General features: G+C 42.4%; 1 protein-coding gene across 1 annotated transcript in view; it reads right to left on the minus strand.

Annotated features, from left to right (window-relative positions):
• Window positions 1-4,207: 4,207 nt before the first annotated feature.
• Window positions 4,208-22,080, minus strand: part of LOC108391580 (aldehyde oxidase 4-like) — a 71,986-nt gene continuing 54,113 nt past the window's right edge. Inside the window, exons 22-35 of the mRNA XM_017651223.3 lie at window positions 20,502-20,635; window positions 19,235-19,322; window positions 18,834-18,920; window positions 18,460-18,651; window positions 17,188-17,415; window positions 14,729-14,824; window positions 13,482-13,610; window positions 10,272-10,346; window positions 9,336-9,388; window positions 8,783-8,897; window positions 8,540-8,605; window positions 6,206-6,391; window positions 5,131-5,298; window positions 4,208-4,314 (exon numbers count right to left, since the gene is read on the minus strand). Coding sequence (XP_017506712.1) covers window positions 4,261-4,314; window positions 5,131-5,298; window positions 6,206-6,391; window positions 8,540-8,605; window positions 8,783-8,897; window positions 9,336-9,388; window positions 10,272-10,346; window positions 13,482-13,610; window positions 14,729-14,824; window positions 17,188-17,415; window positions 18,460-18,651; window positions 18,834-18,920; window positions 19,235-19,322; window positions 20,502-20,635 — 1,671 coding nt within the window. The 3' untranslated portion in view covers window positions 4,208-4,260. The remainder of the gene's footprint in view (window positions 4,315-5,130; window positions 5,299-6,205; window positions 6,392-8,539; window positions 8,606-8,782; window positions 8,898-9,335; window positions 9,389-10,271; window positions 10,347-13,481; window positions 13,611-14,728; window positions 14,825-17,187; window positions 17,416-18,459; window positions 18,652-18,833; window positions 18,921-19,234; window positions 19,323-20,501; window positions 20,636-22,080) is intronic.

Consider the following 22,080-nt stretch of genomic DNA (forward strand, 5'->3'; position numbering starts at 1 on the left):
TCTTCATCTACTACCCAAATGCAGCACCTGACCTCCCTTTGACTTTCTCTCAATTCAAAAAGCACCTGCAGGTCTTTCCAATTGCTTCTTTCCTTTTCATTTAGTGAACCCAGAACCCGGAAACCAGTGTGTCATCTCTCACTAAGTAGTTGGTTGTCTTCGATGTTTGTATCTCGTTTTCCCAATTAGATAATAAGCCCCTGGCGGTTACACTAGTTTGTTGTATCCCCCACGATGATCAGCATGAATGACAACTTGTTCATTACAGGGGTTAGTAAATGTTTGATTGATCACCTAATCACTTTAAATGAAGGAAGCATTAGTGATTCATTCATTCATTCACTCAGTAGGTATTGACCACCTGCCCTGCACCAGGCACTATGCTAAGTAGAAAATAAGATCTACAAGCTTTCTTTCTCCAAGGAGTTTATGGTTAATGAGAGACGACTAACATGTGATGAAATATTTGCCATTGTGAGAAACATAGGGAAGGGGAATTAGCTTTGTTCATGGAGAAAGACCAAGGAAGGCCTAAGGAAGTGACTTCTAGGCCTGAAAGATGAGTAGGATTTGATTCTGGGAGAACTGGAAATGGAGTGGGGGTTTGGCTGGGGATAGAGCAAGCAGAGACAGAGGATCTTCTCGAGGCTTCCATTTGGGGAAAAACAGGCACAGCGATTATTCTTAAGGGTCTACAGTCTGTTCACCATCTCACTCTGCCCCTTAGAACAGGGACTTAGTGGACACGAAGAGCATGCCCTTCCCATTCACAGGAGGTTATGCTGCCAATGGAAAGCATGGCTCATGGTGTTTCAAAATATTTATAGGTATAAATCCTTCAGCATCTACCTAAAATACAAGCATTTAATGTAGAAGACCAGTTTCAGAATACTAGAGTTGGATTATTGTATTACAGTTGGAAGTATATTATATAAAGGTAGTTTGGCTTAGGGAATAAAATACCTTATTTGCTGGAAAACTGAAACCTAGCCTAAGAGAAGTGTTTTCGAAACTTGTTTCAGCCAGAGAAACTTTAGTTTGAATGCAATCGCATGAAGTGTAAACAAATTAAACAAAGGCTGCTGCTTAGCCCAAGAGGGCTGGCGGTGAGGCCGGAAGTCCTTGGGTTTTCTCTCCTTCAGGAATGGGCCGGGCTCCAGCGAGCTCAGTCTAAAAAGTCACTCCGGGCAGAGCCAGCAAAGGGCTGCCAACAGCGTGCAGGTAGGTTGCGGTCTCTGCCAAGTTTTTCTGACTCTCAATCTTATTTAAGACAATAGAAAAAAGTAATCATTGCTTTTTTCTTTAATGAAAAGGGAAGATGGCATTTTATCCCCTTTAAATGGATTGTTCTGGTGGGGGAGAGCATCTGCCCCTATATTGACCCAGACTCTGTGTGTTGTAAAAAAGGTCTTATGAGTCCCATTAAAGAATCCCTGTTACTCAATGAAGGAATTGACTGGAAATGACACTGCCTTCCCCAGCAATTCAAATGAAACTCTATCTGGAAAAAAATGCAACAAATCCTGCTCCATGATGTAAATGGAAAAGTACTGGCCACAACTTCAGTGTCCCTGGGGTGCAGGCTTCTGCAGTGAGCTCTTCAAAGCCCAAGGAGGGAGCACAGGCACGCAGACTGATAGGGGGGTGCTTATTTTAGGCTCTTTGGTTTGGTAACTAAACACCTGTGTTCCAGACACACCCCTCTCAATCTTTTGACTGTGAGGTGCCTCCCCTTCCCCTCCCAGCTTCCATCTCTAGATGAAGGCCGCAGCAGATTCCCTGTCTGGTGAACACCTGCTTCCTGGAATCAAACTTCTGGGCTGTGCAGTGGATGCTAGAGGGCAGGAGACGGTGATGAGGGGATCCAGCATGGAGTTGCTTATGTCAGGCTTGCCTGCTTTTGTGCCGACTACCTCTATAAACATGCCTCTGTAAACTAAAAGGTGTGCCGGTGAACGCCCAAACCAGGTAGCTCCATGTGCCAGGTGTGCCGGTGAATGCCCGAGCGGGATACCACCACACGTGGACTGTCCCCTCCTGTCTCCGACCCGCGGATGGAGGACTGGACTATATGAGGGACAGGGACCAGAGTGCCTGTGACAAGCTTGCCCCAGAGGTCTCTGACACCACACTGAAGACATGTGCCCCGAGACTTGCTCCTGCTAGTGTGCCGGCGCTCCTGCTTGTGTGCCCACGCTCCTGTCCCATTCCCATTGTGGGTTCCTCATGGTGCTGGAACTGTCTCCGGCTGCTTCTCTTTTCCCTTGGAGCAGACAAGAGGCCATTGGGACAGCCCGGGACAGAACCATCCGTTTTGACCGGTATGAGATGTATTGATCCTTGGTATGTGTGATTTTTATATATGCTTGATTCCCCCCTTTGAGGGTTGTGTGAAAGGAAATTGCAAAACAAACCATGTGATTCGTACAACCTTAAGGGTGTTAAGTTTGTTACCCCATCACTGTGCGGACCCGTACCTCCTGACCTGCTCACCTCAGCCCAGCAGTTGCAGGTTTCTGAGAAGAAGCAGTGGAGACCCAATGAGTGAAACGAAATATCGTCTTCCGTCCAGTGTAAAGACCACCCCATCGGCAGAAAAGGATCAAACAATAAAGCAGTTCAGACAGAAAGGTGAAGAGGAGAGGAAGTAAGTGGGTAGCACAGGCCCCTCTGGGAAACGTGATATAAATGCTGGAAGAGTCATACGCAAGGGAAATCCACTTCATTGTCCAGTCCCAAACTAAAATAGACAAAATTTTAGTCTCAGCAACTTAAGGGATTCCTGGGGAGAGCGAGAAAAAAGAAAGAGCTACTGAAGTGTTATTTTATTGGGTGAATGGTAGAAATACATAGACAGATAGATCAGGAGGCCAAGAAAGAGTAACTTTTCAAGGGGGAAATATCTGGTCTCTTGTTTTCAAGATACCAAGGGGATTTGCCAGCATGGTCTATTAAGTACAATACTTTTACATTAATTTGCACTTGTGACAAATGTGTATTCCTATTTTATTGCTGGAAAAAAATATCAGGGACTCTATTTTTACTGTTCTGTCTGGCTCAGTGAGTGTTGTGGGTTGGGTTCCAGGCGATCTAGATTATTGGGTTAATTCAGACACTTTAAAACACACGTATGCACACGCACACGCACACGCATGTTCACACTAATTCTCTTAGAATAATGGACATTGGCTGGTAAGCCTTTTCTTTGAAAAGATGCCTTTCCTTTCCACTGCCAGGCTTTTCTTCCTCCAGTCTGGTCACACACACACATAAGCAATTGCTGCACTCTTATTCTTCCACCACAAAATTACTACCAATGAATGCAGAGCTTTAAAATACTTAGAACACGTCCCAACAAGTGATGTAGTTTATTTATTTGTGTTTTCAAACCTCATCGGGGAACTGAACATCTCTGGTATAAGCCCATGTTTATGGAAAATGCAATGTAAAATAGTAAAGAAATAACCGAAAAAGAACTCTGAGTACTTTGTGCCCCTTTGATGTGGCAAGAGAAAGGTGGTGCTGATTTCATTTTTTAGACATTAAGCCAAAACAAGGGATTCCAGAGTGATTTGAGATCATTGCTTTACCCCGTGTGGTTCCTCAGTGAGGAAGATGCTGAACTGTGTGTGTGGCTCATGGCAGATGAGGAGCAGCTGGAGGCTTTGGATGGTTTACTTCCCTGAGCCTCATCTAACGGCCACATGGGAGTGGCAGGGCCCTGAGGTCTGTTGGTGGCTTGCAGGGCTGGAGATCATGAGAACCATTTACGGACATCTCTCCCAACTCCATGTTCAGAGACTTGCTATTGGTGGCTTGGAGCTGGCCAAGGTATTTACACCATGGAAACTGGCAAACACTATAAATCATGGATTTTTCCAGGTGAGCTGGTTATTATTATCACACGATTGGCTTTGGGGAATCCAATCCTGAGAGCTTTTGGGGGTGAGCAGAGTTCTGACAAACAAAGCATGAGTAGGCTCTTGAGTTGTTCCACGGTAATGAGAACTCCACCATGCTTTAAAATCATGATGCTGTAGCTCATCAGGACAATAACAATGAAAAGAAACAATTTTGATTTTAAGCTTCATTATATGTTTTGTGTAAATGTGCATCCTAAAACATAACCACACAGTGACCTAAGCCACAGAGAAGAATTAAAAGAGGCTGAAATTATCCTTGACAAAAACATATACTTTGCTCCAGCTTGGAAATTTTAACTTTAATCATGTATTCTTACATTTTCTAAGATAAACGGGATTAAGACACACGGAGGGACCAAGGTATAAATGTTGAAGGATCATCTCTGGGAATCTAAGAAATATCAAAATAAGGAAGATAGTTATTAATAAAATGTTATATGAAAAAGCTGTAATTCAGAAGAAAAATTGTTTTAAAAATAGAACAGGTCAATGTTCATTTTATTTTTATAAAATTTATGTAATTTTCATATTTCTTTCAATCCTTGAGTCATAAGTCCTAATAAACTTGTTATGTTTGACATAAGATGCAACTTAGTCAGAAACTCTGTAATTGCAAAGACATAAAGTAAAACTAATTTTATACTGGAGACTCATTTAGGGTTGCAGTAAGCAGTTAAATATAGGAAAAGTCTCTTATAATAGTTCCAGATATATTTTTAGCAGCTGGAAAATGGAACTGTGTTCAGTAAGTGTGCGATTACAAGGCATACCAAAGCGTGCCTAGTGACTCGATATTTTCATTTAAATTATTTTTATTAGTTTGCTTAATAAATACTTTCTGAATAATTGGCCAGATCAGAGATCTATTTAATCTAATTTGGTATTAAGGTAATTAAAATACCATATCAACTTAATTTTGATAAAATGTTTCAAGAAGTAAACTACCATGCTCATTTGTTATTAGTGCTGGCTCAATTAAGTGTGCTTTTCTGGGGGGTCAAAAACACTTAAACCATCATTTGAAGAGGTTCATTCACTTTGCAGTTGCTCTGAAGCATCTAAGAAGTGGCAAGAGAAGGGAAAGGGGGAATTTTCTTTGGAAAAGATGACCTGTCCTGTAATCTTGTCATGGTTATCAAATCCATACCAAAACCTGAGAGTCCACACAGGAGTGATTATAGTGGGGGTCTCTTCTCACCACCCTTACCATTCCAGTAAACTGATCCACACAAGTCATCCGAATCAACTCAGGAGTTGCTGGGCTACTCAGGGGGAAGGTCTGGGTTAGCCCCCTCTCTCTGCGGGCAGCAGTCACGGCATCATATATGGCAAACAACACGGATGACCCCAAGAATACTCCAGCTTCACCCAATCCCTGAGAGGAGGTCAAAAGGCAGTCAGAAATCAAGGTTCTTTAAGGACTGATGTATACACCCCCACCCCCTTCAGCCCCATACACCTCTTCTGGATTCATAATTCTCAGGGTGGAGTGCATCTGAATTGCCAGAATCAAATTCCCCCCAAGCTGATTGGTGTGTGGCTTCTGCCTCAGAGCAGCTTACCAAAAAGCCACAGAGTATGAGGATCCTGAGCAGCTAGAAACCTTTCCTCCCCAGGTAAAGTCATGAAGACCAAGCCCTGAGCCCTCCAGGATACTTCAACTTGGGCTCCAGACCAAGTTGTGACTCACAACTTTGGTTTGTGACTCACAGCCAAACCAAATCAACTACAGTCTTATAGCTAAGCTCGAAAGACAGTGAGGTGGCTGTCCCTGGTGAGGGGGCTGTTGGAGTTCGCTATGTGCCAACTCCCCTGGAGCTGGGTGTTTCTGAGTTAACAGTGTGGTGGCCTTGTATTTTGAATGATTATCAATGCTTACTTCTTTGTACTAATTTTTTTATACTCCCCAAATTTCATATGTTTAAGTCCTAACTCTCAGTACCTCAGAATGTGACCAAATTTGAAGGTGACATTTTTAAAGAGGTGCTGAAGCTAAAATGAGGTCTTTAGAACAGGCCCTAATCCAAAATGACTGGAGTCCTTATGAAAGAAGGAAATGAGACCACACAGACAGAGACATCAGACACATGCACACACAGAGGGCTGACCCTGTGAGGACATGGTGAGAAGCCAAAGAGGTCTCAGAAGAAATGAAATATTCCTCATAGACTTCCAGCCTCCAGAGATGTGAGAGAATCCATTTCAGTTGTCCAAGCCACCCAGTCTGCGGTATTTTGTTATGGCAGCCCTCACCAATGAATACAGAGGCCTTGACTTCTTACCTTGGATGAGTAGATAGCTACAGGATTTTGGGAGTGCATCAAAGTGACGTGAAATTTTTCCGGTATCTCAGTGACAGTGGGGATTTTGTACTCATCTGGACTCCGAGAATAAAGCACACCTTCTGGGGAATATTTCAGTTCTTCTATGGTATAGAAGCCCATGCCTTGGATAAATGCTCCTTCAACCTATAGGCAAAAAGTTCACAGCTTATGAATATGTGATATTGGTTTAATACATATTCCAATGTGGTAGAAAGTGGAGCTCTGAACTGTAGCGAGACATTCTTGAGAGCACTGCGGTGGGTCCTTCAGGATCTGGTGCCTGGCAGCTAGCCCAGCCTCACCCCTCGCCCTTCTTGCCCAGGTGTCCCACACTTCAGGCACCTGACACTTGCCGGGTGCAGGTCATTCTCTCAGCTACCAGATTTATTCAGATCATCCAAGTCTTCATAAACTCTGCTTCCCTTGACTCTCTTCACTGCTCCCCACTCAGCTTGTCTACCTGGCAAATCCCTCGTCATCCTCCAAGTTTCAGCTGAAGACTTATTGTCTCTCTGGAGCCTTCTGGATCCTCCTACCACTCCCATCCTCCTGGGTGGATTTAGGAGCGACTTCCTTCATTCTTAAACATGTTTCCCCATCCCGGTGGTTTAGAGGGTATTTTTCTTGTTCACTCTCCTGTTCTTGAACTCTGTCACTTTCTCTTGCTAGTTTATAAGCATCTTGAGGCCTGGCCTTCTTGGGCTCTGTTCTTAGCATGGTGCCTGGTACATAAATGCTTAACAAATATCTGTTGAGTTAGATTAAAAAGCAACTAACAATAAAGGAACATGAACTAGAATAAATGGAACCAGGACACTGTAGTTTATTATATCTGACTTCCTTACTTCCCTTTATAAATTAACTAAGAGAGTAGATTGATGTTAAACAAGGTGGGTTGGAAGGAATAGCTTTATTAACTTAAATAAATTTTATTAAAATAAAGCCATGTTGAGCTGTATTTACAAACTGTTATGCTCTAGGAAAAAGTTTTAAGGTCCTGTTTAAAGGTGGTGTCTCCCTGGAGGCTAAAAAATTTGAAGGAGAGTTACAGTTTACATTTTATTGAAATGTAAAATAAGAAGCAAAGTAAACAAATTTAAGCACTAAATTTGGGTGTTTCCAAGTGCTTGTCCCTAAAGCAGAGGAGCAAAGTTCACGAGTTCCAGTCTCATATGCTTTTGGTTTTCTTTCCTTTCCCAGTGAGACAAATGTAGGGTTTTCCTAACCACGATATCTCCCTTTCTGCCTTTGCTTTAGCAATACAGAGGCAGGAATGAGCTGGGAGGAGAGGGGAGAAAGGGGAAGGGGAGGTGGGGCCTGAGGTTAGTTGTGTACCTCAAACTTCACAGGTTCAGATGAGTCTCAGGTACAGGCTAAATGTGAATATCCCAAGTCTCAGCCCAGTGAAGTTATGGCAGAGTGAGTCTGAGACTGGGTGGGCTCAGGAATCCACCTTTCCTGCAAACACTTACAGATGCTTCTATTGCAGAGTCTGAGGACCACATTTTGAGAAACACTGAGGGATCCATCAATTAAGTTGTTCCTTATAAAGCCCATTGACCAATCTAAATAAACCAATCTCTTAGGATGTAGGATGGTAGGAAGCTGATGGCAGATGGAAGAACCACATGTCTGGTGGGTTTGATGCCAAGCTGCTCAACTGTTTCAGATTGCTATTCAGGTGTACACTGTGGGCCAGCCACCTCGCCTCACCTGGTAGCTTGTTGGACGTCTGGGGTAGGCTGACGTGGCTGGTCCATCAGCTCCACCGTGAGTAACTAGGCTAGAAGAAAGCAAAGCGCCCCAACAGCTGGAAAGATTTTAACTCAAAGTTTAAAAAGACTTCGGATGTGTTACTTTTATTTATTTGGGAGATGAAAGTCAGAATTAATCTCAGCAAGAAGGGAAAAATTGTGTTTAAGCATTTCTTTCTCCTTCACATTGATCTAAATTGTACAGTCCATTTAAATTCAATATTAGTATGAATACTAATGAACTTTATGCTTATGAATTTATATGATTCTTAATTATGAACATATTAATATTCATTGTAGAAAAATTAGGTAGCACAGAGAATTATAAAGCAGGATATATCACACATTCCTGCCATACAAAGACAATAACCGGTAACTTTTTCTTGAATTTTCTTCCAATATTTTATCTATGTGTGGGTGTACCTCAAATATATATTGCAGAATGCTTGCATCAGGTATAAACAATGTTTGGAAGACTCTGAGAAATAATATTCTGAATGAAGTTGACCAAAAGTCCCTGGTTTCTGGTATCACATACCTGTCCAATGTCCAGGGCTGGGTTAATGCTGAAAGCAGAGTCCATGAAGATGTCAGTCCTAAGGAGCTGTGCCAAGAGAAAATATGGATGGAAAATATCATTTATTCAAAACAGAGCTCTGCCAATATCTGTCCCTGGCTCTTCCACTCGAGGAATCAAGTTGATGATTATTGACAGCATAGGAAACATGTCTGTGTTTGTATCTACACTGTGAGGCTGGTGAACACAAATAGCACGCTTTACCTTATGAGCCCCAGTCAGACAGTCGATTTCAACCTCAGAACAAGCTGCTCCATAAACAAAATATGGATAAGGGTCACCTTCCTCCTTCTTCCAGTCCATATGCGTCTGGTAGCCTCTGAAAGGAATCAGGAGTGAAAAGAAAAGGCACTTTACCTCGTGGTCTGGTTCCTGCTGAGCTCCAGGTGACGGAAGGTGAGCAGAGCACCCATCCCGTGGCTGAAGGCCTCCCCCACTTCTCCTGTGCAGGGCCGTGATAATCAGAGTTGCAGGGGTACCACCCAGGCACGAGGAGGAGGTCCGTTGGTGTCTGACCCCTGCCTTCCAGCACACAGTTAGTGGCATGGGTCGGAGTGTGCATAGCTAGCTACGGTGGGCCTCCTGGTTGGTAACAGCTGCAGCTCCAAGGAGTCCCTGGCCCTCCCCCACATCTCCTTTCCCACCCTCAAGAGCCACCCCTGAAGGGTTAACACTGGGAGCAGCGCTCTCCCGTGAGCCCCTGTGCACACCATCCCCACCCAGGTGTAATCTAAACCAAAGTAAAAATGTCCTTTACTTGAAATATCCAGTAGCTGAGAGACTGATGGATTCTTCGAAGGCTTTTTTGATCTGGAAGAGATGGTTGGTTACAAAGAAATGTAACTTTAGGGAAAGTAATGAAAAATGCCTTCCATGCTGGGCTTGCCTCCTCTTGTCTGCTCCAAGCTCTGCACCCCATTGATCTTGGACGAGACTCGTTGCTTGTATACCCACAGGTTATGTTAAGGGAGGTGCTTTAAAGGCAGCTGCTGGCTGTGCTTTGGGACCTTCTATTTTTTGGGTTGCATAGTATAAAATTTATTATTTTTTCTCCCTTTTTAGATTTCTAAATTAGCGGGCTAGGTCATATTCATGTACTTATGCACATAGGTATGTTTATAGATGGATATATGTATATGTATATGTGTATATCTACACACAGGTGCATATATGTGTATATGTTTGCATGTATATGTGTATATATTTTACCCTGCTTTTTTCCCAAGTAATTCAATTGGCTATCTAAGTATACTATGTCAGCTTCTTTACTGGTGTCAACTGGGTAGGGCTGGGAATAATACAAATGGTAATTGTAATAAAATTATTATTAACAATAGAGTAATTCTTTGATATTACAACTGCTATTATCTCCCTTGCTCTGGTGAGAAGGCAAAGTCCTGAGGCATGGAGGGGAACCTGGTCCTGCAGAGCTAGATGGCAGAGCAGGGGTGTAATCCTAAGGCCCCTTCTACTGTGAGACCCATGCTGTTATTTGCTCTCTGAGCAATTAGACTCTCAAATGAAATCAAGTTTCAATGAACACAGACATGTCTTGTACTCCTTTGGAAAAACAAGAGTGAATGTTAATAAATGCTTTGGTTCTTAAATGGGCACCACCCATCAGCCCATGCACTTGGCACATGTACCCATGTGGATGGATTCACCTTTTCCTGGGGGGATAGTAAACACTCACCCATTCCTCCCACCTTCCATGAGGGTTTTCCCTGATGATTGGCTGAAGACGGGACATAAGAATTTGACAGGCATTCTAAAAAGAAATATTTGAAATGACATCAGAAATAAAAGGCACATGGAATAACAAAATGTTAATACTTAGATCAGTTCAAATGAAGTCTGTCAGCTTTGTGACCTGCTTCCTAGTTCTGTAGGCAGAATTTTTTAAACTTGAATAATGTATGGATGGATCCAGAGGACATTATGCTAAGTGAAATAAACCAGGTGGAGAAACACAGATACCATATGATTTCACTTATTTGTGGAATGTAAAACAAAGCAAAACAGAGGGAACAAAACAGCAGTAGACTCACAGACACTGAGAAGTGACTGGTGGTTTACCATTGGGGTGGGTGAGTGGGGAGAGAGAGGGAGAAAAAGGGGCACAAAAATTTTCAATCATAATATAAGTTGGTCACAGTGATGGTAGTAGAGTATGGAGAATACAGCCAATGATTCTATAACAGCTTCCTGTATTGACAGATAGTAACTGCGCTGGTGGGGGTGAGGATTTAATAATATAGGTAACTGTTGAACTACTGTGTTGTATACTTGAAACCAATATAAGATTGTATATCAATGACACTTCAATTAAAAAAGAACTTGAGTAATGTATGGAACCCCTTAGAAGGAAGCAAATATTCTGTGGATCCTGCAGTGTTGACTTAAAATTATTTTTATTATAATGTTGCTTAAATAAGTGTTAAAATAAATCTAGGTAGAAATGGTCACTTAGAAAATGGTCATGCTGATGATACAAAATGTGCTTGTTTTAATTTTTAAAAGATTATAATTGGAATGAAAACAAAATAGAAATGACTGCAGTGAAATCTTGGACCACTGAGATTACACATGTTGACCCCTGGTGTCCCCCCATCTTGGCTTCCATTCTTTAGTCAAACACAGATCTGTTTATGTCTGCCCTTCTTTATCCATCTCCTCTCAGAACATCCCTCAGACCCCCTTTTGGATTCTGTCCCTTCTCTTCCATCATCCCCTCTTGGGGGAATGGTCTCTGGCTGCATTAGGTCCCTGTGTTCATACATCTGCCTTTGCTGGTTCTTCAGATTTCAGTCACTGACCTTCACAAATGGATGACTTTCAAGAGGGCTGCATCCAAGGCAGACTGAAGTGTACAGTTCCCACCTGTCCCAACGTCAGGTACCCTTCCCCTTGCAGGGTCCTGACCACATACATGTGGCTGTGCATAACTTTTCGCTCAACAGTGGGATGGTCTCCTCAGTTATCCTAACAGATGGTCTCTTATCCTAAGAGAAGTGTTCCCTTCGAGAGACTGAGGTGTTGCCGAGAACATCTGTCATTCTTTTGTGACCTCCTGAATCCCTGTCTTTGTATGGAGAATTCTCTCACCTTGGCGGGCTCACTTCCCCTATATCTGGCTCCAGTGCCAGATATAATTTTCCAGCTTCCTTTGCATTACAGAAAATTTCAAAATACATATAAGTAGAGAGAATAGTACACTAGCCACCATCATCCAGTTCCAGCAGTGAGCACTCACAGGGCACCTAAGAACACTCTTGTCTTCTGAGCACACAGAGACATGGAGGGTGATTCCATCACGGACAGAGCATTGTGCTTCCAGGAAGGGCTTGGGCCTGTCTTATAATCTGTCTAGGGATCAGTTTCCTCTTATGCAAAACTGGGCAGCCAAATACCACCCACCTCATAGAATCACTGGGTGAATTACAGAAGTCACGAATAAAACTATCTTGCGTAAAAAGCTCACCCCTCTGTTATCTTTCTACCTCTTCCTCTATCTCACTCCAACCATCCTGACCTGCTGTAGCTCCTTGAGCTTAGTAAGCTAGCTCCCTCTGTGCCCAAATACCTATGTGGCTTCCTTCCTTACTGTGCCAGGACCAGGCTCAGGGATTTATTTACTTTTGTCTGCTTGCATGTGAGCTCTATGAGAACAGGTTCTTTGAACTCTGTCCTGTTTCATTTATTACTATACGCTTTGTGTTTATAACAGGACCCAGTACATAGTAGGCCCTCAGTAGATGTTTGTTAACATTTCAATAACATAAGTGTGAAAAAATCACACAAATTTATGACTTTTCTTATGATAATTTTTTCATTATAAAATATTAAGACATTTCTGAAAATATTTTGTTTCCTTTTTTAGTTTGTGCCCCTACTTTATCAATGCTTGAGACTATGCTTGATCATGCACTGGGTGTTTCTCTGCCGCCTGTGCTTGCAAGGCAACTAGGATCTGAATAAAAGGTGGAAAATAGGCATGGTCATCTACATGTTTATCAAAATTACAATTTCCTAGAGTGTTCTTGGGTGCTGGTCCCATAGGATATTAAGAGGGGTTATATTAATTAAAATGTTTTCATGGTTAAGTAAATTTGGGAAAAACAGAGTAAAACAAAGTTAGAGGTTTCTGTACAGCAGGACTTGTCAGAACCTTTATATGCTAATATGCATTATAAGCTTCTACGAGCAGGATGTAGTATGCCTCATTTCCCACACTTGTTGACTATAGAGTCCTTCTTTTTCCACTACAATTTCATGGGATCACTGTTTCCAAGGAGCATACACTGGAAAGCTATGGTTCACATGATACATGAGCATATTTGACAGGGCTGAAATACTCTCTTTCATCCAGGTGTTTGTCTTTGTGGGTGACTAAAGGTCAACAGTAGTTTTTCTAGAGGTTGGAAGGTGGGGAGGAGGGAGGAGGTGGTGGCAGCTTTATTGCGTGACTTCTATAATTCACCCAGTGATTGTATGAGGTGGGTGGTATTTGGCTGCCCAGTTTTGCATAACAGGAAACTGACCCCTAGACAGATTATAAGACAGGCCCAAGCCCTTCCTGGAAGCAGTATGCTCTGTTCGTGATAGGATCACTCTGCATGTCTCTGTGTGCCCGGGAGACAAGTAAGGAATTCACTTACCTAAGACAAAGGAAGGCTGCTGATGGTGCAGGTTTTCACATGCACCAGAACATTAATTATGAAAAACAACTCAGGACAGCAGAAAGAGCAACAGTGGGCACCTTAGAACTTGACCTGAGTTTTGGCTTTGCCAGTAATTAGCCAAATGACCTGGAACCAGCCACTCGACCTCCCTTGGACCAGTTTCATCTTCCGTAACAGAAGGGGTGGGTCATTGGGTGAGTGAGAAATGCAAGAAGGGTCACCTGCACGGCCTTGCCATTGCTGTCCGTCCCCACTGACCCTGCAGTGATGACTGCGTTGGGCACTGTGACCGTGCTTGTTTCAGACAGGTGGATGTACGACTGGGGGATGTTCAGTTCTCGACTGGCCACCTACCAGAAGCGGAAGAAAAATATTATTTATTTCACCGACTTCAAGTCCTTCTCCCCTCAAATTCAAACCCTTTTAATTCTTTTTAGAGCTGAGCATAAAACATGACTATCCTATAGGGACAAATATTTAAGATAGCATCTGGGGTTTTATATGTAGGTTATAGGTTTGAAGATTTTGAATTGCACTGTTACAGATACATTGTGATTTTCAGAGACACCTGGCCAACCAAAGAATGTTTTTGTGTTTTCTTTTGTACCAGGTTCAGGGGAGCCATGTGGCAGTGTGGTCACTCTAGAACATTTAGTCTAGTGTGACACATGCAGGCAAGGTTAAGGACCTGGTCTTACTGCTTTGCCGTCATCTTCTCCTCATGGTTTATGGTCAGGTTGGCAGATTGATTCTTCTGCGCACATTTTGCAGGCATAAGGGGTTTTGTTGCAAAGAAGCAAGATATATTCAAAGAAGGCCCTGTGGATTTTTGTGATTTCCTAATTCCAAGCACATGATTCCACACTATTCTTTCCTTAAAGAAAGAATCTTCTCCCTTCTAACTGAGAGAGAAGCTTGGTCCTACCTCCTCCTCTGTCGCCACATTTTTTATTCAAATGTCATATTTAGTGAATCATATTTCATATTTTTAAAAAGGGGAAAATTTACCATTGAAATAATCCCTTGGTCTTTAAACAGTACTAGAAACACTTTGAATCAGCACACATAATGGCCAGTCATGTGACATTCCTAAGTAGATTGTGAATTCTAAGAACACAATTTCTTATCCTATTGAACACATTCATTTCTAATTAAAGATTTGAATTAACACAGTGCTTCAAGCAGTTGTTATAAAGCTGAAAAGTATTTTATCTTTGAAAACTGGAATTACAGTTTTCAGAAGACCTATGGACTTGGTTCTTTTGTATGTGGGAAGAATAATAGAACATATTTCCTGAATTTTAACACCCACTTCCCCTGCATTTTTGCATTCCTGAAATCAAGATGAATCTTACAGTTGCTCTGTACATTTAGTGTGTTGACATTTCTCCTGCTCAGCAAGAAAAAAGCTGTTAAACTGAAAGGTCCTATGCCCTTCTACAGTGGAGAAGATGGACACTTATCTCACCTGAATCATTTTGGTGTAAAGGCCTTGCCCCATTTCACAGCCACCATGAGTCACCAAGACAGAACCATCCAGATAGATGTGGACCAGAGCAGCAGCCTAGTGGAAAGAGTACCATCATGGATACCTGAAGGATACCTGTTTGGAAACCAATACAGCTAAACGTTGCTGAGAGTTTAGCTGAGGTTGCCAGATGAATAGTTTTGCTTCTTTGAGCCAATCTCTCATTGTTCTGGAGAAGAAAGCCACTATTGGTGGCTACAGACAACCCGTGTCAATAAACCTCAGGCTTGAAAACCGTCAATGTCAATATATGAACGGCAATAGGTTTTTCTCCTATCACCTCTTGCTTCCTGGAGGCCCTGTATAGTTGCTTTGGGGCCTCTCCAAAGCACTAATCTTTACAACAGTTTCTTATTCTCCCTTCCTGAACAAGAAAATTAATTTTAAAGCAATAGAACATGTATAAGTAAATTTCCAGGCACAAACTGCCTTGGATACTTGAGGCGCTGGAGGAAGCTTAAGATGTTTTAATTTTAATGGTTTCCAAATGCTGCAGACCTTCAGAATCATGGTGGGAAAGGAGTATGGGCCCCGTTCTGCAAATTCTGATTCAGTAGAAGGTTGGAGGCAGAGCCCAAGTATCCATTTTTTAAGCGCCCAGGTGATTTTGAAGATTGGCCATATTTGGGATCCACTGGTTTAGTCCAAATTGTTCACTTTGCGTTGGGGGGAGTAGAAGCCTAGAGAGGAGGGGACATGGCCAAGCCCAGGCACCTGGTGGGTGGTGAAGTCCAGACTGGATTCCACAGCTCATTAACTTGAGCCCAGTGTCCTCCACGCCCATAGCAGGCTGCCTACTTCAAACTATCTGCTCTTCTCCGGGGCTGGCTGTCCCAGCGGGAGAGTCCGCGGCCCATGCGTGTAGCTCCAGGGACCAGACCATAGGAGACAGGGGGCTGGGCCATGTTCGGTAGTTCTGCAAGTCACTGACATTTTTCTTTAGGGTGAACCCTGTCACATGCTCTTGCATGTGCCCTGGCATCCTGCATTTACCCCTTTGGAACCTCTACCCCCACGTTGATGCTTGTGCCTCTGCCATCAAGCATGAAATGCCAACTAATTTAGCTGTGCCAGTCTTCTGGCTGAGACTGTTCACAGGACTGTCAAGTTGTCTACAGAAAATTTTAAACTTTATGTTTTCATCTCAAGGCAATCTAACAAGAGAAATGGATGACCACATACCAAGTATTGTCATGTACTTTCAGAGCCCACATTAGATTTTGTGTTGATGATTGTATAAGCTCCAAGGGGGACCACTTTATTTAATGGGGCATATTAGAGACAAGAGGTGGGATAGTGAGTTGTCACACTATGTAGACATTTAGGAAAAAGACTTCAAAATACCTTGTACCACAGCAGCCGGAACTACCATCATTTTCTGAGTGAGGATTTAGTTTTAGAAAGGCAACATCATACACCACATGTTAATCTTTTATCATTGACGTTTATAGTACTGGCATTATTTAATTTCCAAATTCATTTGTGTTTTATAAAGGCATAAGAGCTATAAGAAGCTTATTCTTGGTTTTGTGGTTATACACCATTAAAATTAAAATAAGTTACCTAACAGCCATAGAGAGTAGATGAGTTTTTGCCTTTAGAGGGGGTGTTTGCGCTGTGCTTGCTGGAGAACCAGTGGGGGGAAAGGCTGGAGATTGACTCCAAGTGGTGAAGTGCTCCTGGCCCCCTCCCTCCTTCTCATTTTGCTTTCTACTTTGTTAGACTGTGAGAGAGGGTGTACAGAAGATCATTTAGGCAAGAGACAGCTTGGCCACACCTCATTCACACCATGACAGGACCTGTACTTTTTCCTTTGCATTGGTTTGATTATGGGGACATTTCAGAGACTGAAGGGGATAAAAGCAAAAAATGAAAGAATCAGAAATGGAACCCCATGAAAAACCATTTCAGGTGAAACTAAAAAGTAGTCACTGAGCTTCAGTATTTAACTCCAGATTTCTGCATGAATGGGGTAGCTTTGTCTCTTCTCGTGTATTTGAAAACTCTGTCTTTAAATACACAGATCCAACTGCTGCCACCAAGAAATTAGAAAAGAGAGAAAGGGATCCTCATTTCCTCCAGTTCTCTCATGGATTTGAAGTTTGACCCCATACCCTAGTATTCATGTTTGGGGCCCCACCCAGGGCCAGCTCTCCTCAAGCTGGGCCTTATCTGTTAACTGCCTTCTGAGGTCCCTGGACCCTGCTGAGCCAGGCCTGGCTTGATACCCATTGTCTCCAACACTTGCCTAAACCCACTTTGTTTCCTGCTGTGGGAAACTGCCCCAGTTTTTTTTCTTCCCAGAGGGGACCATCCCTAGTTGCACATGATTGCCTTTTGCTGACAGCTGGTCATGTGGAAAAGGGCCTTTGGTGAGAAGACATCTCTCTCAACCTCACCTGATTGTAGTAGGCCATGGGGAACCCAATGGTGTATTTCATGGGAATCACAGCAAGCCCCCTCTTTTTCCAGTAATTTTTTTTGTTAAATTCCTCAGCAGCCAATTTCCTAGCATAGAATGAAGATTTCTCCAGACATTCTTTCCAGCATCTTCTCAAGGGCTCTGGATTAAATATTTGCTTATAGGCTGTTTTGCTAGTTCTTTTATACATGTTTATTTCTTTAACCTGAAAGACAAGGAAATAAAATGGAGCTTAAGGTTATATGCTTATTCCATATGTGAGGCATATGTTTTTGTTATCTACCTGATATGAAGAAAGTATGAAAAAATAAACAGCTATTTGAAAGGCTGTAAATATGCAAGTGCAAGTGTATGTGTACAAACATAACAAAAGAGCAATCATAATAACAATAAACAATAAAAAGCATCGAACACTTCAAAACCTCAGGCTGTAGACTCAATGCATTATCTCAGCTAACGTTACAGAAACCCTGGGAAATAGTAGGTACTATCGGGAGTCCTGTCACGAGTTTTGTTAGGGATGAGACAAAATTCTACTGACTCAAAATTCTTTTACTCCTATACAGCAGTTCCTTAGTCTTAATATAATAAGTTTCATATAATAACGGTCCTCAAATTAGCTCCTCAAAATCTTGAACTTTGGTAGAATGTTTGCACAATGGCCATAAGCATTACATTCTCCGTATTCATGCCTTTACGTGGTTTCACACTGATCCTGGGATCAGCCAGGTGACTCGCTGTGGCTGATGGGATCACGCATAGGTAATGCAGACAGAGGGTTGGAAAGTGCTTGTGCTTCAGGGCTGGCCATGTTCTTTCTACTTTTGGGAACCATGACTGCCACCATGAGAACTAATCTGGCCTAGCCTAGCCTATGGAAGGCTGAGAGATTCTGTGAAGCAGACATGAACTTTCTCAGCTGAGACATTCCCTAGACTCTTCAGCCAATGACCCCCCAGACAGGTGAGTGGAGCTGACTTAGACCACAAAACTGCACTTGGGGTGGCCCAGCCCAGAAGAGCTCCCCAGCGGACCCTCAGAACCTGACGAAATCCTGTTGTTTTAATCCTCCAAACTTTGTGGTTGACCTGTTACACATCAAAAGCTAACCAATACACAGATGATGTATGATGTACTTTATTTCTTTGGATTTACTTAGATACTGACTTAATGCTATATGTAGGCAGGTACTCAAGATACATTTAACCTGATGATGTCAGAATTTCGTTAGGGGCTTCTGACTGATTACCTCTTCAGGGAGTAAGTTACACTGAGATGCCACAGCAGTCATGTAAGCTTCGACTACCACTGTAGCCTGAGGGAAGCCAAATCCTCGAAAGGCAGTGTTGGATGGCAAATTTGTTTTGCAAGGCCTGCCCCGGCACCGGAAATTAGGAATACAATATGCGCTTTCAGATTTCAGCACCAGGAACTCTATCACCTGAATTAAAGCATAACAAAACAAAACTTCACATCTATTGACTAACTACTTATCCAAGTTTTATCTCTAATAAGAATCCTTCACAGAATTTATCTAATTTATAAGCCAAGTATTTATGCAAATAAAATGTGGCCCATACAGCTCAATGGCTAACCTATGGGAAAGGCATGCTTTTTATTTACCATCTCAGATTCATCACGAGTGCATCCGCCATTGACATAATATTCAACATCAGCAGCTTTGATCACACCATTGTTCATGAATCCAATCTGCAAAGTGATGTAATAAGTAAAACCATTTTCTCAACAGTCTTTTACAACCAGACCATGCTGTTCACAAATGTATGTGATCACAGTTGACGATCCATACCCAGTTTATGCACATGATTTTATGTGACCATCCCCAGGGGACACTGAATGTGATGTGGAAGTTGACCATGATTCCAGTGGAAAGTTCTGATCATTCTGAGGTAGCAACCAAATATTCCTTTCAAGTGGTATGGAATTCAGTAATTCTCTTTATTCCTGGTTGGATATCACTAGACAATGTTTTAGGCAGTTTCCTGAAAGTTTTGCTCACTCACTTTGTATCGTCCAAGGAGTGGGTGGCGGCCAGCAGTTATCAGCATGTCATTACCACGCTCTAGAATAAACCGGATTGGGTGGCCAGTCCTACAGGAAATGACTTGGTTAATATGCTGGGTGCTTCATAAATTTGTAGACACATAGAGGTGGGGAAAAAGGGCTTGAGAGAATGGTGGTTTAAGTGGTTTCAGTGGGGGTAGTCACATAACTTAAACAACATTTTGTAGTTAGTGGGTGCATTAAAATTAAAAACACTGGATTTACTAAACATCCTGGTTTAATCATATCTGAGAATTTATATATTGGAATGATAACATTTGGTTATAAGCGACTGTCCTTTTATTTCTTTTGTATATTACATCAAAGTATTATATGATTATTTTGCAAAAGTAGGTTATATTATTTTGAATTTTGCTTTGGGATATTAAAGGGAGCATTAAAATATTTGCCAAAAGGGGGATGTTGAGGCTGGAAACGTTGAGAACCAATGCTCAACGAGTCCCCTTTTGGAAAATGCCCATTGAGAACTCCTCTGGCTTCTGAAGGAATGCTCCCAGGGCCTGCACACTTATACTTACAGGACAGACTTTTCTATTGCTAGAAAGTGCCAGTGAGTTAAGACGTTCAGTTTTCCTTTTCATAGTGGTAGCCTAGGATAAGTTAAGTTTGTCTTGAATATACTTAGTTATAAGTATATGGTAGTTATAAGGCTCACAAAAGTCATGGTTTTCCTGTGTCTGGCTCTTTCACCTGAATGAAGCAAAGGCCAGCTGAGCATTCCCAGGCAGTAGCAGACCCCGGCTTATTTCGTGACAAAACATGTCACTTGTAAAAGTAGGATTTTGACACTCCCTCCACTCAGACAACCTCAGCTTGATTTAACAACTTAAAATATAAACATTTTAATGAGTTAAAGTCAATGAAAAACTAATATATAGCTATGTGTGCAATGAGGCAAAATTTACAGTGATTACATTTATTCCACATAACACTCTCACAAGGCAGATATTATTTTCCCCAATTTATGGGTGAGGAAACTGAGGCAGCTTGTCAAGGTGACCTTGGAGTGAGTGATGGAGCAGGGCTCTGAAACACAGATTCTCTGGCTCCAAGGGCAGTGTCCGTTCACCCAGGTGCTAACCACACCCTGGGGAAGTGAAAGGCTATGACCAGTGGGACAAAAGCTGGGGTGCAGGGCTGGAAGGGCACAGTGGCCTCTGCAGTGCTAGGACTGCGGACAGTAGCAGCTCTTACTGTGACTCTTACTTGTGGGCGGCCACGGCACTGATTGCACCTAGCAGAGCAGGCTTGGTCACTTTCCCCCCAAATGCTCCTCCAGTTCTTTTCATGAGGCAGGCGATTCGACTCCTTGGGACATTTAATGCTATAGCCACAGATTCCTGCAAGAGGCAAGTCCCTGAAGCCATGTAAATACAACTTAACAGTTTATTTCCTCACCTATGCACTTACCACTGCCTGGTAAAAGAAATTCAGTAATTTGACAAATATAACATTTACAGAATTGTGCAACCATCATTGTAATCTAATTTAGAACATTTTAAGGACCCCCCAGAGAAACCCTGTGTCTACTAAGCATTCACTTCTCATCCTTCTCCAGCACTAGGCAAATACGAATCCACTTGGTCTCCATAGCTTTCCTGTTCTGAACATTTCATGTAAATAGAATCAGACAATATATGGTCTTTTGTGACTAAGCTTCCTTCACTTAGCTTGTTTTTAAGGTTTGTCCATGTTGTCGTATGTTACAGGACTCCGTTTCTTATTATGACTGAATAATATTTTATAGCACAGATATACTGCATTTTGTTTATCCATTTATCATGTGGTGGACATTTGGGTTGTTTCCACTTTTAGCTATTGTGAACAGTGCTGCTATGAACATTTCTGTATAAATTTTTGTGTGGACATAGACTTTTGATTCTCTTGGGCAGATACCTAAGTAGTAGATACCTAAATCCTTAGAAACTGCCATGATGTTTTCCAAAGTGGCTGTGCCATTTTTCACGCCGACCAGCAATTTATGAAAGTTTTAATTTCTCCCCATCCTTGTCAAAACTTACTGTTGTCTGTCTTTTGTATATAGCCATTCTAGTAGGTGTGAAGTGGTATCTCAGGGCTCTTCGTGTTTCTCTAGTGACTAATGCTGCTGAAGATCTTTTCCCGTGCACATTATGCATTCATAGACCTTCTTTGGAGAAATATCTATTCAAACTCTTTAATGGGTCTGCTTTTGAAAGTTCCTCGGGTTCTGGGCTATGGCTGTGAGTACCCAGTGCCCTAGTTACCCTGGGAAATGCCTGCTGTCATGGAGCTGATTGATTGTACCCTAGAAGGTATTGGTGATAGGCAGAGTGGTGACATTGGCATATATGTATTATCCATTCAGAGCCCAGAACCACCTACTCTCTTCCAAAAGAGACTTCACAGGTGGTTTTTACCAAGTCCCTCAATTTATAGAAAAGGATATTAATGCCCAGAGACCTGTAGATTTTTTTAGTGGCAAAGTCTGGATCTCCTCACTCGTCTGTTCACTTCAGAACTTGCAACTGTGGAGGCTACAGCCATATCCCACCTCAACATCCATTCCCTCAGCCTTTCATTTTGCCTTGAACAACAGATCCCTCCTATCCCCCCTGAGCCTGAGCCACCCCTCAAGGCCTCAAGGTACCAACTCGCAGTGCTCCACCAGGAAGCCCAGCTTTCCCGTCAGTGATTTGTCATTACCCCTCCCCCGAGCCGATCGTTTAAGTATCCTTCTGTGCTTGGCACCATTCCAGAACCAACAGCTCCACATTTCAGAAGAGCAGGGTGTCAGAGGGTTTTC

This window comes from Manis javanica, chromosome 12 (assembly GCF_040802235.1).
Source record: "Manis javanica isolate MJ-LG chromosome 12, MJ_LKY, whole genome shotgun sequence".
Taxonomy (NCBI): domain Eukaryota; kingdom Metazoa; phylum Chordata; class Mammalia; order Pholidota; family Manidae; genus Manis; species Manis javanica.